Source organism: Cervus elaphus, chromosome 13 (genome assembly GCF_910594005.1).
Source record: "Cervus elaphus chromosome 13, mCerEla1.1, whole genome shotgun sequence".
Taxonomy (NCBI): domain Eukaryota; kingdom Metazoa; phylum Chordata; class Mammalia; order Artiodactyla; family Cervidae; genus Cervus; species Cervus elaphus.
Genome location: NC_057827.1, coordinates 24,242,198 through 24,259,793, shown reverse-complemented (window position 1 = coordinate 24,259,793; position 17,596 = coordinate 24,242,198). Strand labels below are relative to the sequence as shown.

Below are 17,596 nucleotides of genomic sequence, written 5' to 3'. Positions count from 1 at the left end.
TACTTTTGGTGTATAGATACACTGAAGAATGGATGTCAAGATGACTTAGAGAAGTCACCAGCAAAGCAAATTTGTTTAGCCTCAGATATGATCTTACTTAGATTGAGATAACAGTCATAATATGGTAATGAATTAAAAGAATATAAATTTCCCATTTGGGGTTCTTCAAAAACAATAAACCAATAGGCATGATTCTTCAAGTTTGATGTTCTACAGCGACCTAAAAGATTCTTTTTTGTATAAGGGAATAAAATAAATTCAGAAATGATTTACTGCTAGAGGAAGAAGAGGAAATAATAAGGAGGCTACCTTACATTCAAACTTCTAAGAAATGGTCAGAAAGAACAGAAATTAGAATAGATGAAAAACTCAGATAAAGAGTGAGAAAGTATTTCATCAAATTGCATCTATTAATGTTTCAACTATTATCCCAGTTTCTGTTCTGGGGAACTGCTACATACTCAAATTGCCCAGTCCCCCAAACTCCCAGGTGAATGCCCTATTTATAATATAATACAACAAAATGAGGGAATGGTTGCTAAACTAGAGTCTCACCTTGAAAGTTTCCAACAGGATATTAGCTCCCAGCTTACAAGCATGCTGGTTTGGCATTCTAGAAAGACCTGAGCTGGTTTCAGCAGTTTTTCCATCAAGAATCTTCTTTGGCCCATAGGAATCCATTAAAATGAAGCCAAATTCTACCAAGCCCTGAGTAACATGATCCCAACTATGAACACTGCAGGAAAACAAAGTTTAGTTAAGAAGAAAAACTTAATAAAATACCTTACCTCTACATTCTTTGCCATGTTACACATTTCCCAAACTTGACCTGTATAACCAATATTCCACGAGTCTTTCCTTTTCATGTACCCTTAATCTGGCAAATACTGAATTTTTGGAGGAACAGGAATGGGGAATTGGTAGGCAAGCAATCTCTACCGACAGATCACCATGAAAATCCAGAAACTATGGAACATGAAGCAACATATGGAAGAAACTGGAATATTTCAGTGTACAGATCATTACAGGCTTCCCTGGTGGCTCAGATGGTAAAGCGTCTGCCTGCAATGAGGGAGACCAGGGTTCGATCCCTGGGTTGGGAAGATCCCCTGGAGAAGGAAATGGCAACCCACTCCAGTACTCTTGCCTGGAAAATTCCATGGACTGAGGAGCCTGGTAGGCTACAGTCCATGGGGTTGCAAAGAGTCGGACACGACTGAGCAAGTTCACTTTCTTTCACTTTTCACAGATCATTAGAGATTGCCATTCAAAATTTCATGACTACATGTTAATTTCTGCTTCTACTATTCCCCTCATGCCAATAACAACTCTTATATAATGTCTGTCTTCCTCTCTAGATTGAGATTCTCTGTGGTGGAGAGCACACTGTAGCCATATTTTTGCTCATAGAGCCTTGCACAAATTCTGGCATATAGAAGGCACTCAGTATGGGAGGGGGGATCGGGATGGGGAATACATGTAAATCCATGGCTGATTCATATCAATGTATGACAAGACCCACTGCAGTATTGTAAAGTGATTAGCCTCCAACTAATAAAAATAAATGGAAAAAAAAAAGGCACTCAGTAAATATTTATAGTAGGAACATTTATATTCATATTTATTTCATATTCATATTTATAGTAGGAATTGGACTGATGAATGATTGGATTTCAAAAGCATGAAATAAAACTACAAACAACCTTTGCAAAGCAAGAGAAACCCTGTTGATTTTATACCACTTAATGTTACCCACAACAGTGGAAATCATGTCTATAATAATCTTTATATCATTACATCTACCTGCTAAACAGCAACAAATTATAATGCAGCATTAAAGAATGAAGTAGACAGTTGTGAATAGATTCTCGTAACATTCTGACAGATTTTAACAACAGTCACACTCTGGGAATCTGGGATCAAGACAATAAAATGAGTACATGCTCCATTTTTCCCAACCTGAATACCTACAAATGACAGAAAAGATAGATATAACCTTATGTGAATGTCTCTATGTGGTGCATGCATATAATCCATGATAACGTGGAAAAATAAGAAGTGCTCTGACTGTCTAGAAATTATGAGGAATCCTTAAAAAGTGAAAGTAATAGAAGGAAAGAGGAAATCCAGACAATATTATGCAGACTGAAAGGGTGCCTCCAAAAGCAGATGCCAAGGGCAGGTACGCTGGGAACTGGAAGGAACCCCGGGGCTACTTTCGTGGTGAGTGGCTAGGGTACGCCTGAATGAGGTTTGGCACACAGCAGCACTCTTCACCTTCTTCCCCAAGACCTCACTGCTTCTGGGGCCTGAGAGGCAGAGCAGCACTCTGAGACGATGACAACATGCTGGAGGATTAGGGAGACACCATACCTAGGAGATTAGCCCCTGGTATATCCTACTGCTATCCTCAAATCACTGAGGTAGAGTGTGTTAAAAAAATACAGCACTCTCAGACAAACTAATGGGGAACGTCAAATACAATAATAAGGAAATAAGCAATCACCAAATACAAGAAAATAATACCATCAGGAAAGAGAAGCACCAAACTCAACAAAGAGAACCAACCCCTATGGGAAAAGACTAATGGAACAAATATAATATTTTAAAAGTCTAATATTCTCAGAGAAAAGAGAATATTATCTCATGAAACAAAAAAAAAAAAAATAAACTTATGAAAAAACAACCAAGTGGAAATTTTGGAAATAAAAAACATGATGGATACAGTGAAAACCTCAACAGATGGCCTAAGAATAAAATCTGCAGAACTGAAGAAGTAACTAAAGAGTGAGCTAAGGAATTTTTATTTTGGCTGTGCCAGGGGTGAGCTGTGGCATGCGGGATCTAGTTCTCTGATTAGGAATCAAACCCGGGGCTCCTGCATTGGGAGCATGGAGTCTTAGCCACTGGACCACGAGAGAAGTCCCAGGAATTTTTGTAGAACTTGACATAAAAAGACAAAAATACAGAAAGTATGAAAGAAAAATTGAGACATAGTATATAGATCAAGGTATTCCAACAGAAAAAGGAGAGAGTACTCAAAAAAAAAATAAAAGAAGAAAAACATTTCAAGAGGAAATATATGAATCCTTATAGTGGAAGGGCACACCAAACACCAAGCAGAAATCAGATGGGCCAAAGTATGAGATTCAAAAGATAAACGTAAACAAAGAAACCAGTAAAACAGTGAAGTCTAAGTAAGTATTGCTTGTTAGTAATAATGTTGAACAAGGAAGTGGAGAAATTGTGCTATGCACTAAAGTTCTCATTTTGGAGAGAAGAGGCAGTTACAATCTGTTTTGCTACAAAATGTCTTATCTGTAATGTGAAAGAGTTCATATGTGATTTGGTACACAGGGGAATAAGTATAACCTAGAAGTTGTATTGGTTCATAGGTGATTTTTTTCCTAGTACATTAATGTTTTGCACCTCCAAGCTACCTGCAGGTAAACACAAAAATTGTCAACAGAGCTAAATACAGCAAACCAAAACCACAAAAAAAGCATTACTCAGTAAAGATTTTTATAATGGCTGAGGTATATTCTGAAATACAACATTAACCATGAAAATAACAACCAGGATGGTAACCAGTTTTTTTTTTTTTATTTGGTTAAAGATAAATTTGCCTAAAACTGCTAATCAGTTGTCTAAAACTACTAATTTAATTCCATCCATCAGTCCCAAACTCCAACAGTTACAGTGAACAAAACTGTATTTTACTTACCTAAAAAGCCAATGAAGACTTAGACCAACAGAGTAGTAATAACATGAAAGAAGTAAAGGTACTACTTCAGTTTCGTGTTCTTGCTAACAAGGTGGCCAAGAAATCAGGCCTTGGGATTTAAGAATCTTCTGATACAGGAAAGTCTGCTTGATCAATTTTAAGGGATTTAAACCTTGATATGTAAAGTCAACAGTTTTCTCTGATGGGCCATAAGTATGGTACCACACTGCATTTTCTAACACTAAAGAGCTTACAAATCTTTTGGTTCATAAACTTACCTATTATTTACCACTTCCAAGATCATGGTTGAAATACAACATCCATGAGGAAATAGACTCTGCATATATTTTGCGCCTTCGAGAAGCTGAACATCCTTAAAGCTTTTTATAACTGAAGACTTTAAAAAGTCAAACACCTATCATAATGAAAGAAATAGGAAAATGAAGCAAAAAATGTATAGCCCATACCAGAGAATCTTAACCCTGTAACTGTTCCTACTTGCTGCCACACACTCATATCCCTACAACTGTTTCAACAGATGAGCATGATGCAAAAATTATGACTTTCAGTGAGAACTTAAAGGAGCTGAAGACATGCCTGTCTTGAGAGCAAAATGGCTAAAAATAAATATTACCCACACCCAGGGAAACACATATGAGAAAAAAGGGTAAAGGATTTTATAGTTTCATTCTTGCAAATAACCTATTCTCATTAATTTCAACTTGGTCAAGGACTATTTCTTAGAAAGCTACAATATAATATGACTGCTATGAATAGCCAGCTAAACTTGCCATTCTTGCTACCTGGACTGTGTGATATTCCCACTGCTATTTCCATCTCAGCCCCTGGCTTGCCACACAGTCGGAAACAGAAGTATAAATCAAGTATCTGAAGAAGTCTTCAAGCAGCTCCCAGAGAAGAGTGTGGGCCTACATTCTTACAGGGTAATTTGCTGCTGGTAGGATGGGAGTGAAATTGTTTAGGAAAGGATAAACAGGCTCTTATATTCCTTATCAACTACAGAAGGAAACCAAAAGTCACTCATAAATACCTGTTCCTCAAATCTTTGTACTCTTGTTACAGAGAGCAAGAGGGCGATGCTGAAAGGACATATAATAGTGCTGAAATCTCCTTGCTGCGCTGCCTAGAACAGATAAACCGAAAAGAAGTCATAACTTACATCTGAAAAATATAACATATCCTACTTAAAAACAGGTCCTTAAGTGGATCAGAAACCTAAACCTAAGAGCTAAAACTATAAAACTTTTGGGACTTCCCTGGCAGTCCAGCAGTTAACTCTGTGTTTCCAACTCAGGGAGTGCAGGTTCAATTCCTGGTTGGGGAACTCAGATCCCACATAACACAGTATGACCCCCCCAAAAAAAGCCTATAAAAACTTTTAAAAGAAAACACAGCAGAAAATCTTCAAGACTTTGGATTAAAGATTTCTCAGATACAATGCCAAAAATATAATTTATGTTAAGTAAAAAACTGATAAACTGGGCCTCATTAAAAATCAAAACTCTGGTGCTTCAAAGGAAACACCATTAAGAAACAAGCCACAGACTGAAAAAAAATATTTGCTAATTACATACATGATAAAGGACTTGTACCCATAATATGCAAAGAAATCTTAAAACTATGTAAGTCATGCAATCAAAAGATGGGTAAAAGATTTGAATAGACATTTCATCAAAGATATCGTAGTTGTTGCTGTTCAGCTGCTCGGTCATGTCTGACTCTGCAATACAAAGATACCAGAACAGCCAATAAGCCGTGTTATAGCTATTAGAATAGGTATAAAAAAAAGATAGCAACAAATGTTGGCCACGATGAGGAAAAAAAAGGAGTCCTCATACAGTGCTGGTGGCTGTGTAAAATGTTGTAGCCACTTTGGAGGACAGTTTGGTAGTTTCTTTAAAATATAAACATAAATGTATTACAAAACCCAGAAATTCTACTGGTAGGTATCTATCAAGAGAAATGAAAACATATATCCCGACACAAAGACGTGCATTTGGATGTTCACAGCAGCATTATTCGTATTAGCCAAAAAGTAAAAACAACTGGAATGTCATCAACTGGTGGACATCTAATCAATGGACACACATACACACACACAGTGGAAGACTATTCAACAACAAAAAAGAATGAAATACTGATAAATGCTACAACATGAATAAAAACCTTGAAAAATTATGCTTAATGAAAAAGCTATACACAAAATATTATATATTAAATGATTTCATTTATATGAAATGTCTGGGAAAGGTAAATCTATAGAAACAGGCATGAAGGATCTTACAAGGTGATGAAAATGTTCCAAAATTGAATTATGATGATGGTTGTTGCATAACTGGGTAAACTTATGAAAAATCACTGAATTATACTTTAAAATGAGTATATTCTACATTACATAAATTGTAACTCAATAAAGTTAAAAAATAGGTTTTTGAGCCCTAAAAGAAATGGTAGACAACAAAAGAAAAAAAAGAAATCAAAGATGAATAAAACAGAAAACCAACAAACAAAAATAAAACAGTAAACAAATACAAAGCTGGTTCTTTGAAAAGAACAGTTACTAGCAACCTAAATAAAAGAAAGTAAATAGACACAGAGAAGATAAAGGAGCTTTAAAGGTTACTTTTCACATTTGTCTTTAAATATCTTCTCCTACAAAAGGGACCTGAGGCTCCTTGGAGAAATCAGATGCGATAAGGAAAGTACAGGTGTATCTTGGATAGCTTATGCCATGGAAGTGCTCAAAGACTAACGGGGTCATGTCAGAAGGACACATAAGCCAACCTCAGGGATCCAAATGGCCAAATATGGATCATTTTGGGTACTGTTTATGAGTACATGGAATTTTAAAAGGTTCATGGTTGCATAACAATATTCAAAAAAATGGAGGTGTGGGGCTCTTTTCACAGAAAACCAACTAGAAGGAATGACCAATAAAAACTTCTGATTTTAATTCTACTATTTTGCAACTCCCAGTATAACTACTGATTTAGGACAAGAATCATTAATAGATGGGAAACCAAAATCCACTGTGTTAAAGGTTGCTGAGGAAAGGATTTTCACATGTCTCAAATTATGACCCCAAGGATTACTTTCTAATTACAAAGGGAAACATATCTTTGCAAGTGAAGAAAACTGCTGGTCCTTGTCTTAATCAAATGATTTGGCTAAGATTGCCTGGTACTATGAGCCTTTTGATGTGATGCAATAGAATAGTGATAGCAAAATAAAGCCTCTGGGACAAATCTAGCTCACCACCTATTTTTATACAGCCCATAAGCTAAGACTGCTTTTCACATTTTTAATTGTTGAGGGGAAAAAAAGTCAAGGGAGTAATAGTATTCCATAACACATGAAAATTAAATAAAATTAAAACTCAGTGCCCATATAGTTTCACTGGCCCACAGCCACACTCATTCATTCATGTGTTGTCTCCAGCTGTCTTCTTGCTACAAGAGTAGTTTAGCGGTGACAGAGACCATATCATCTGCAAAGCCTGAAATAGTTTATCTGGTCCTTCAGAGAAAGTTCACTGACTCCAACAAGAGAAAAAATACAACAGCACTTGTGACATATTCTCACCAAAAATGTTTAACTTGAATCTAATTACGGGGAGACAATAAGACAAATCTGACAATGTGAGACACAAGAAAACTGGGCAGGATTCTTAAAAAATTCAATAAAAAGGTATTAATCCTTATTATTACGAGACACATGTGGACATATTCAGGCACTGAAGTGTCAACATTTCTTCTTTTAAATAGTTCAGAAAAAATATACTTGAGAGAGGTGAGATAAGGTAAATGTAGTAAAATGCTTAAAGAGTTCAAAACATTTCTAGTTTTTATCTTACTACTTTACAAATATTTTAAAATGACTTAGCTTCACAAAACTCCATGATTTACTATGAGAACTCCATGACTTACTAAGTGACAATTTCCCTAATTCGCAAATAAGGAAACAGGTCAAGAGTGAAGTTCATATAATAATGGAGCTAAGGCTAAATTTTGAGTTTCCTCCAGAACAGTCTTCATCTTTAAAAAAACAAATAAAAAACACTTGAACACTTAAGATGTGGTTTTAAAATGAGACTTGCTTAAGAATATACTGGTATCATATATCTTCCACTTTCAAAGTTAAAAAAGAGACCCTCTAGACCCAGGGTCATTCTATAGTATTTTTATGTATTGGTTTCCTGTCATTAAACAGCATAAAAAGAAGCTTGAGTTCAAACGTCCTTATTTCATGAAGAGATCCTGGATCACCTTAAGAGTCTGGTTACTACCTTTAAGTGTCTCAGTAGTTCTCTGCCTAGCTCAAAATCCAACTTGATGGCAAACACAATGTGTAGAATAATGGTGCCTTCCACATGACGAAGTTCATCCAGTGGTACAGTAACAAGATCCAAGTACCTAAAAGATTCAACAGAAAGGTTTGAGCTATAGCTTGACCAAGAGACAACGGTGCATTTGCTCACATGAACGAATAGAAAAACTCAGGCTGAACTAACAGGATCATTGGAGGCAGGCAGAAAGTACAAAATCTACTGTCTTATTCTCTGCTCCTTTTCATAAAACTTCTTGAATGAACTGTCTATGGTCATTATTTCCACTTGTTTACCTCTCCCCAGTTAAATCCAATTCAATTAGGCTTCTGTGCCCTCCCTAACCTCCCTTTCAATGCTATTTGATTATCCTTACAAAGGCTACAAACGACCTCTACATTGTCAAAATCAATAATCAAGTCTCATCTTAATTAAAGCCTCAGTAGATCTGACACAGTTGACCCCTTTCTTTCTGGAAACATGTTCTCTTAGCTCCTGGGGCACTGTCACTGGCCTCAAATTATTTGTGCTGGCTCATCCTTCAAGTGGTGGAATGCCTCTGAGAGTTCAATCTTGGGTTCCTTTTCTCTTTCCACAACTTGCCCAGGTGACCCTAAAGAGCCTGCAGGCTTCAGTCCCTTCCAATCTGTATCTCTGGTCCCAACCTCTCCCTGAAACTCCAGACTGCCTGCTCAGCACCTTCACATCAGATACTAATACATATCTCAAACTTACATGGTAAAAACTGAGCTTATTCTCCTCTAAACCTGCTATTCTGTCAGTCTTTCCTAACTCAGTACACAAGAACAACTTCTCATCAACTGCTCAAGTAAAATAACAGTTATTCCAGGTTAGCAGACTGAGATAGGATTAAAAGCACAAATTCTGCAGACAAATTGCTTGCACTCAAATCGCAAATCCAGCAATTTATGGCTATATAACCCCAGGAAATCCCTTAATTTCTCTGTGCCTTGGTTTCTCCAAGTATAAAATAGAGACAAAATGGAGTTGCTGTGAAGTTTAAAGTGCTAAGAACAGTACTTGGCGCATAGCAAGCATTCTACAAATATTTGCTTCAAAAACTCTTTTCCAGCCATACTGTGCTGTGTCCTGCCTTTGGACTAACTGTTCCACTAAGAATGTTCTTTTCCTTGATCCACATATTATGGCTGTTATCCTTCAGGCTTCAGTTAACACAGCACCTTCTCAGCGGTTTCCCTGACCACTCAACCCGACGTAGCTACACTGTCACTGGCACATCATCCACTTGAAACATATGCATAGCACTTTCCACTCTAACACTTTTCTTGTCATTTCTTTTCTTTTCTCTTCTCATTAAAATTTCTGAACTTTGACTGGTTCATCACTGGCCCAGGTCCAATAGCTTCTGACACAAAATAAGCACTTAATAAATGCCTTTGAAGTTTGTAACTACAGAGTCATTATTGCTATTTTCCAGGAAAGATTAAAATAAAAGAGTTGAGGAGACTACACTATTTTTTAATTTTATTACTGAGCAGCTAAGGGAACTAGGGAAATTCTATACTGAGGGGAAGGTAGGGACTGAAGAGTTAGACAATGAGATGATGAATTTGGAAAAATGATTTTATTTCTATACTCTTTGACTCACTCATCACCACTTTGTTCCTCACTGTGTTGCTGATCTAGCTTGTTGAAGAAAGCTATGATTCCTGCCAAGACCCTCTTCCGGCTTCCCTGAAAAAGAATAAAACAAAATAAATAAGGGCAAGTTAAAGTACTTTTCAGCTTAAAGAATTTTCAAGTATGAATTTAAATAAATTATAAGCTAGACTCACACTAAGAATTTATAGAACACTTTCATAAAAACACTTTTTGAAACTGAGTTTGAAATACATCTTAATATCAGACTCTAAGGGGCCTATAATCCACCCTTTCAGAGCTCTTCATCCCTCTTCCTACCACACACATGAGACCAGAGATAGTACACATTCACTCCGGCTGAGGACCATGACATTTTTAGTAGACCAAATCATCATATGTGAAATGAAAGCTTCTATGTCCTAGTACATAAAATAAAGAGTGTGAATAAGCTGAATGGTACTAATTGGTCATTACACCAGAGTTTAAAAAAATATTTTATTTATACCTTTGAGGAGAGAACCAGAAGCTGATAGACTAAGGGTGGTATTTCTTGAAGATTCAATTTGGAGAACACTTTCAACACTTTTTCCACCACAAATTCCACCTCTTCTGCAGTCAGAGGGACAGCCCTGTGGATCAAAGATTCTAAAGGTTAGAGACTAATTTGGGAGATATCAGAAAATTGTTAATTGCCTCTTTTGATTTTTCTCTAATAGAGAACCTTAAAGGAAACCAATAACCTTACCTCAGCAAAATTATCTTGGAAAAAAAATTATAAAGTTATACTTTAAATAAGAAGTTAAAGCAAAAAAGGGTGGGGGGAAATCTTGTAACAAAACAGAGGTACCAATACTCTTACTGAGGAGCAGTGGTTTTTGAGCTTACTACATTTCAACTTCTAGCAGGTAAGTTCTCACAGCAGGATTAAAAAGAAAAGGGAATGATGATACTTACTTGAACATAGAGGTGAGTTGGATTACATACTGATGATCCCATCTGATTAAAAATGAAAAAGAAAAGTTTGTGTTCTTTTAACTTATTTACATGTTACTTTGTAAAATTAGCAAGGAAGAAAAGAACAGGGCCCTTTCAAGTTTGATTTGCTGCCACTGGGAAACAAGATCAAAGAAATGACATTTAAAACAATGAAATAACCACTTTAACCTACCAGACTGGCTTGATGACATTCAATGCTAGTGAGATTTTGGTAAACAAACACTTCAAATACTATTTCGGGGAACATACACTGATATGATCCTTCTGGGAAGACAAGTTGGCAATACTACTTATCAACTTTAAACATGCACATAACCAAAGAGCCACCCAGCTTTTGCTATTAGGAATATATCCCATGTACATGCTTATAAAAGGTCACCCAGACATAAAAGAGTGTTAACAGCAACATCTTTTATAATAGCAAAAAACCAAATAGCCAATATTATTTATTGGCAAAAACTAAACAATCTAACAATTAGAGATTAGCCAAATATTAGAATACTATGGAACTATTAAAAAGAATGATGTAAGGTAGTATATGCTGACATGAACATATGTGTTAAATGAAAAATGCAAGGTATATTACAATGTGGAATGAATAAACTTTTGTGTAAATAAGAACTAATAAATGGATAAACATACATGAGCTTATACATGCTTAAAATCATTTCTGTAAGAGACCTTATGAACCATGAAAGCAGTTATCTCTGGTTTAGATAATCTAGTTCCTTTCAATATACTGAAGTATAATCACAGTATTATGTAAGTTAGTATTCTATTCATTTCAGACTATATATAGATATATATACATATAAAGATACATATTAAGGATCTCTTACTATATACACATACACACAAAGATCTTTCATCTTTGCTATATGTCTTTATATATTTCATTTTTAATGGGTATAAATTACATGGAGTGGCTCTTTCATAGCTTACATACCACAACTTACATATCTCTATTATTGTATCCTTAAGTTAGTCACAAATTTCTGTGTTGAAATGTTCATGTATGAAGACTTTCTTATACAATGCAGTTTTTCCTTAGTGTAGACACTAGTATTTCAGATTTAAAGATACAAATATCAGGTTTAAAGATAAAAATATCACTTATATATCACCCATCCCCCCCAAAAAAATAAAAGATAGTGGCAAGATGACTTTCTAGCCTTGAAGACCCTGGGACTCCAAATAATACTATAGGGCTAAACTGCTGTGTTAAGATGAACAGTTAAGTAAGTAGAGACTGTATGTATAATGTTAGAACAAAGAATACAGCAAATAACCTCTCTCAAAAACTGATCACGGACTAAATGGTTTTATAGTAGTAAATCATAAACAAAAAAATGGACTAAAACTTCAGTGATATAAATTCCCAAAATAATGGTATTCCTTTTTTTGGTGACTTGTAGTCCTGAGAAAAGTTCTTCATATTATTAAGGACTTACCTGCCAGAACAGAGGGTGTTAATCAACTGCTTCTTACAGTCTTCCCCACTTAGTTCACCTAGAAAAGCAAAATACACTGAAGAATAAATCCAATTAAGTGAAGAGAGAAAAATGCTACTAAGACTGGAAGAAAAACTACCTTTTCCATAAGTCAGATTTTCCTTTTTGGTACCAAGGGCAGTGAGAATAATGGGTAACAGCTCCAAAGATTTTCCATTTGTTAGCTTGCCTTCATTGATAGCACCAACAAACTCATTGGCTAATTCAACCAATAACTGTCCTGGAAAACGGTGAACCTAAAAGTTCACGGGATTAAAAAACATTAAGCAGATATCTAGATATTTGGTACCTCTTTCTAAGAAACTGTCTTTTGCTGAGTTGACAGAACTGGCATTGAAGCCCAAAACTGGTTCTAAAAGTGATTCAGGGAATCATTCTGCTCTGGTAAAGGATTTCAAAAGGTCAGGATCTTCTATTAGTTCCCTGATGTTCTTAAATATTCCAGTTCTTGAAAGAGACACACGTCCATGATACTGGAAACCAAACATAAACATCTAGGTGGTTTATGGCTCATTCATCGGCTATTTTGTTTTAGAATGGTAGTTCTTACTTATAAGTAAGAACTATGGTGGGTTTGTTTTCCCTCCCTCAACAAATTACAAACCCCGCTCCAAATCCAACCAAAACCAAAGAAGTTTTTGTTTTCCATCTCACCTCCAGCATTAGTAGTCCTATGATTTCAGATGCTACTTCTTTCTGTAAATCCCCTGATTCCAACAACTGGATACAACAACTGTATATCTTAAGTCTCTTAAGAGCTCCAGCTTCCTCAGAACAGGGTAAACCTTATTGTTTTAAACAGGTAGTACAGAAACAAAGAAAAAAACGAAGAAGTCTTACAAGGTTGAAAGGCAAACAGGAATAACAAACAGCTTTGCAATTGAATATAGAAACAGAATTATCGAAATACTTATTACTATGGTACTTAGAACAGCAATATATGGGAGCTTTGAAAAAGTCTTTTAATTTAGACAGAAAACTGAAATACCACCTTTTCTGCACACTTCCATCCATGCCATTAATTTTTAAAGTAATTTTATAGTGCAGAAGGAACACCTTCTAATATTTCTTAAAGCTTTTCTGGGATCCAGTAACCCAAATTAAGTAACATACTTTTCTTCAAAACATCATCACTGAGTGAAGTCAGCAGGAAAATAGAGAAAAATATCTTGAGATGAATGGGGAAAAAAAAAACAACACACTCCAAAAGTTATTGGATACAGCTAAAGTAGAACTTATAAAGAAACTTATAGCTGTAAATACCTATATTAAAAAAGGTCTCAAATCAATAACCCAAGCTTCTACCGTAAGGAATTATAAAGAGATGAAACTCAAACCAAGTGAAAAGAATATAAAAATAAAATCAGACAAAAATGAAAGAGAATAGAAGAATAAAAATCAAGGAGACCAAATCTTTTTCTTTGAAAAGATAAACAAAATTGAAAAATCTTCAGACTGACCAAGAAAAAAAAGGGAGAAGAATCAAATTACTAAATCAGGAATGAGAGTGGCATTACTACCAATCTTGCAGATATAAAAAAAAAATAAAGTAATACAATAAACAACATATGAAATTAATAAATTGCTATAAAGACACAAAGTATCAAAATTGACTAAAAAAGATAACAGAAAACCAGAACAGACTTATAAATAGAGACTGAACTAGCAATAAAACCTCTTCTACAAAGAAAAGTCCAGAACCAAATGGCTTTACTGGTGAATTCACCAAACATTTAAAGAATTAACAGCAACTCTTCCAAAAAACAGAAGAGAAGGTAACATTTCCAAACTGATGTCTATGAGGTCAATATTACCTTTATATCAAAACCAGACAAACATATTCAGACAAAGACATGAATGATATTCCTTGTGACTACAGATGCAAAAATCCTCAACAAAATATTAGCAAACTAAATTCAGCAATATAAAACAAAGATTGTAACCCAACTGGATTTAACCTAATAACACAATACTGGTTCAATGTATGAAAATCAATTTCATATACCACATAAATAGAATAAAGGATAAAAGTCACATGGTCACCTCAGCAGATACAGAGAAAGCATTTGAAAATTTCAGTACTGTTTCATGATTTAAAAAAACAATCAAAAAACTAGGACTAGAAGGAAAACTCCTTAACCTGATAAAGGGCATCCATGAAAAACCCACAGCTAACATCATACTTACTAATAAAAAACTGAAAGATTTCCCCCTGAAATCAGGAAAAAAACAAGGATGTTCACTCTCATCATTTCTATTCAATATTGTACTGGAGGTTCCAACTGAGGTAACTAGGTTAGAAAAATAATAAAAGGCATCTAGTTTGAGAAAGAAGTAATCTATTTGAAGATGACATAATTTTGTTTATAAGGGATCCACAAAAAAGAAACTATTAGAATAAACAAGTACAGGAAGGTTGCAAGATATGAGATCAATATACTCATCTACTGCGTTTCTATATACTAGTAGTGAACAATGAGAAGATTAAATTAAGAAAACAATCTCATTTACAATCACATCCAAAGAATAAAATACTTCAGAATAAATTTAATAAAAGTAGTGCAACACTTATACTCTGAAAAGTACAAAATATTGTTGAAAGAAATGAAAAAGAACCTAAGTAAATGGAAAGATACACCATATTTATTAGTGGAAGACATATAAAGATAGCAATACTTTCCACAGATAGATTCAACATAACCCCTATCAAAAACCCAGTTTCCATTTTCGCAGAAATTGACAAGCTAATCTTAACATTCATATGAGAACTCAAGGGACCCAGAATATCCAAACTACTTCTAAAAAAGAAAACAGTGGAGGACTCACACTTCGCAATTTTAAAGCTTACCACAAAGCTATTCTAATCAAGACAGTGTGGTGCTGACACAAGGAGAGACATGTAGATCAAGGGAATACAACTTTGAGTCCAAAAATAAACCCTAGCATTTATGGGCAACTGATTCTCAATAAAGGTACTATTGAAAATGGGAAAAGAGATTTCCCTGGTGGTCCAGTGGCTAAGACTCTGTGCTCCCAATGCAGGCGGCCTAGGTTCAATCCCCGGTTATGGAACTAGATCCCACATGCTGCAACCAAGACACAGCACAGCCAGATAAATAAATAAATATTTTTAAAAAGAAGGGGAAAAAATGGGGAAAAATTAAGCTGGACTCCTACCTCACATCATATACAAAAATTAACTCAAAAATAGATCAAATTTATAAGTGTAAAAGCTAAGATTATAATCTTGAGAAGAAAACATAGGTATAAATCTTTGTAACTTTGGATTAAGCAATGATCTTTTAGACAAAAATCCAAAAGCAAAAGCTACAAAAAATTAAGCAGACATCAAAATTTAAAGCTTCGTGCATCAAAAGATACATTAAAAAAATGAAAAGAACCTAAAATGGAAGAAAAACTTTGTGATTCATACATCTAATAAGGGACTTATATCTAGAATATTTAAATACTACAACTCAGTAATAAAAAGACAATCCAATTTTTAAAAGGTCAAATAATTTGAACACAGATTTCTCCAAAGACATACAAATTGGTCAGGAAGCACAAGAAGAGATATTCAATATCATTAGCCGTCAGCGAAATGCAAATCAAACCCACAATCAGATACCACTTCACACTCACCAGAGTGGATAGAATGAAAAAGACAATAACAAGTGTTGACAAAGGATGTGGGAAATGGGAATCCTTATTCAATACTGTTGGAAACATGATGTAGCAGCTTTGGGAAAACAGCTCATCAGTCCTCAAACACTTAAACATTGAGTCACCATGCTGCTGCTGCTGCTAAGTCACTTCAGTTGTGTCCAATATGACCTAGCAATTCTACTCTTAAATATTTACCAAACAGAAATGAATATGTGTTTATACAAAAATTTGTAGCAGTATTCATAATTGTTAAAAAGTGTAGATAACCTAAATGTCCACCCATTCATGAATGGAAAAGTATGATCTATTCAGATAATGGAATATTATTCAACAAATAAAAAGAAATGACATACTGATATAGGTTACAACACGGGTGAATCTTAGTAACCTTACGGGAAGTAAAAGAAGCCAGTCACAAAGGACACATATAGTATGATTCCACTTTTATGAAATAGCCAGAATAGGCAAATCTATAGACAGAAAGCAGATAAGTGGTTTCTTAGGGCTGGAGTCAATCAGGAATTTAGGAAGGTGACAGCTAAGGAAGGTAAAGTTTCTTTCAGGGATAATAAAAATACTCGAAAATTGTGACAGGTGTGCATCTTGGTGAATATATTAAAAGCCACTAAATAGATATTTTAAGTGGGTGAATTTTATGATGTCAATTACATCTCAATAAAATAATGTATACTTTAAAAGGGTGAATTTTTTAGTACATGGATTATATCAATTTTTTAAAATGTCATCATTAGCTAACTATTGGTCCTTCACAGAACTGATTTAATAGGATTAAAATAGTTATGAGGCAGTTTCCATAAATACTCAATAATTCATGCTACTTTGAAACTAGGATTTCCAAATCTATGATTTTAAATAAGGTAAAAATAAGGTTAGTTACAGAAGTGGGAGCCATGATGATCTGTTCCCGGTTTTACTCTTATTACTTTCACTTAGTATACAGAGGCAGCAGCTCCTGATTCTCCATTACTTCCTGGTCTCTGATATTTCTACAAAACAGTCATTTAAAAAGTTTCCAAATTTTAAATATGTGTTTTTGAAACCTGCAAGGCAAGACCCAATTACTTGAGGGGTAAGAAAAATAAACCAAGTTAAAATAACCTGCTAAGGGTCTAAAGCCACTTTTAATTTGTGCTTATAGAATTTTATTCTACTACAATTTACAAAATGACTGTGAGTTACAATCTGCAACAATATAAAACTGGCCCTTGTTCAAGATACGGAAACAAATATGCCCCACTGGGAATTAAGCATCTCTAAATAAGTCAACTAAGATACTCCATTTCGTTAACTCAGAGCTCCCTAGCCTCTTGTTAAATACAGATTAAATATTAACTATTGCCGTTCTCCATAAGCTTAAAAAGCACAAGTAAACCAAACCGTATTTTATGAAGTACATCCTTTCCAGGTTCCAAAACTAGCAATACATCTCAGATAGCCACTTCTACCTGCCTTAGAAGAATTATTTAAGTCCACAAGATAGTGCTATTGATTCTGTGAAATCCCCAAAACAGAAAAGCTTCAGTGGTGCTTCAAGCAATACGAAAAATAGCAATAGGAGCCAAAAGTAAACAAACATACCAGTGAACCCAGAGAGAGAAGTGGCATTATTATTACCTTTGAAGATGGCTTTCAGCAGTGCTCCGGCAGTTTTTCCTTTCACTGCCTGATTCTGAAGGAGGTTAGTGAGCTACAAAAAAAGAAAGGAAAAGG

General features: G+C 34.9%; 1 protein-coding gene across 4 annotated transcripts in view; it reads right to left on the bottom strand.

Annotated features, from left to right (window-relative positions):
* FANCI (FA complementation group I) overlaps positions 1-17,596 on the bottom strand; it is a 62,432-nt gene that overhangs the window by 36,672 nt on the left and 8,164 nt on the right. For all 4 annotated transcript variants that reach the window (XM_043921638.1, XM_043921641.1, XM_043921639.1 and 1 more), the window contains exons 3-13: positions 17,501-17,573; positions 12,854-12,984; positions 12,279-12,435; positions 12,140-12,197; positions 10,647-10,688; positions 10,198-10,321; positions 9,700-9,785; positions 8,031-8,157; positions 4,776-4,868; positions 4,003-4,139; positions 556-736 (exon numbers count right to left, since the gene is read on the bottom strand). In XM_043921638.1, the coding sequence (XP_043777573.1) occupies positions 556-736; positions 4,003-4,139; positions 4,776-4,868; positions 8,031-8,157; positions 9,700-9,785; positions 10,198-10,321; positions 10,647-10,688; positions 12,140-12,197; positions 12,279-12,435; positions 12,854-12,984; positions 17,501-17,573 (1,209 nt within the window). The remainder of the gene's footprint in view (positions 1-555; positions 737-4,002; positions 4,140-4,775; positions 4,869-8,030; positions 8,158-9,699; positions 9,786-10,197; positions 10,322-10,646; positions 10,689-12,139; positions 12,198-12,278; positions 12,436-12,853; positions 12,985-17,500; positions 17,574-17,596) is intronic.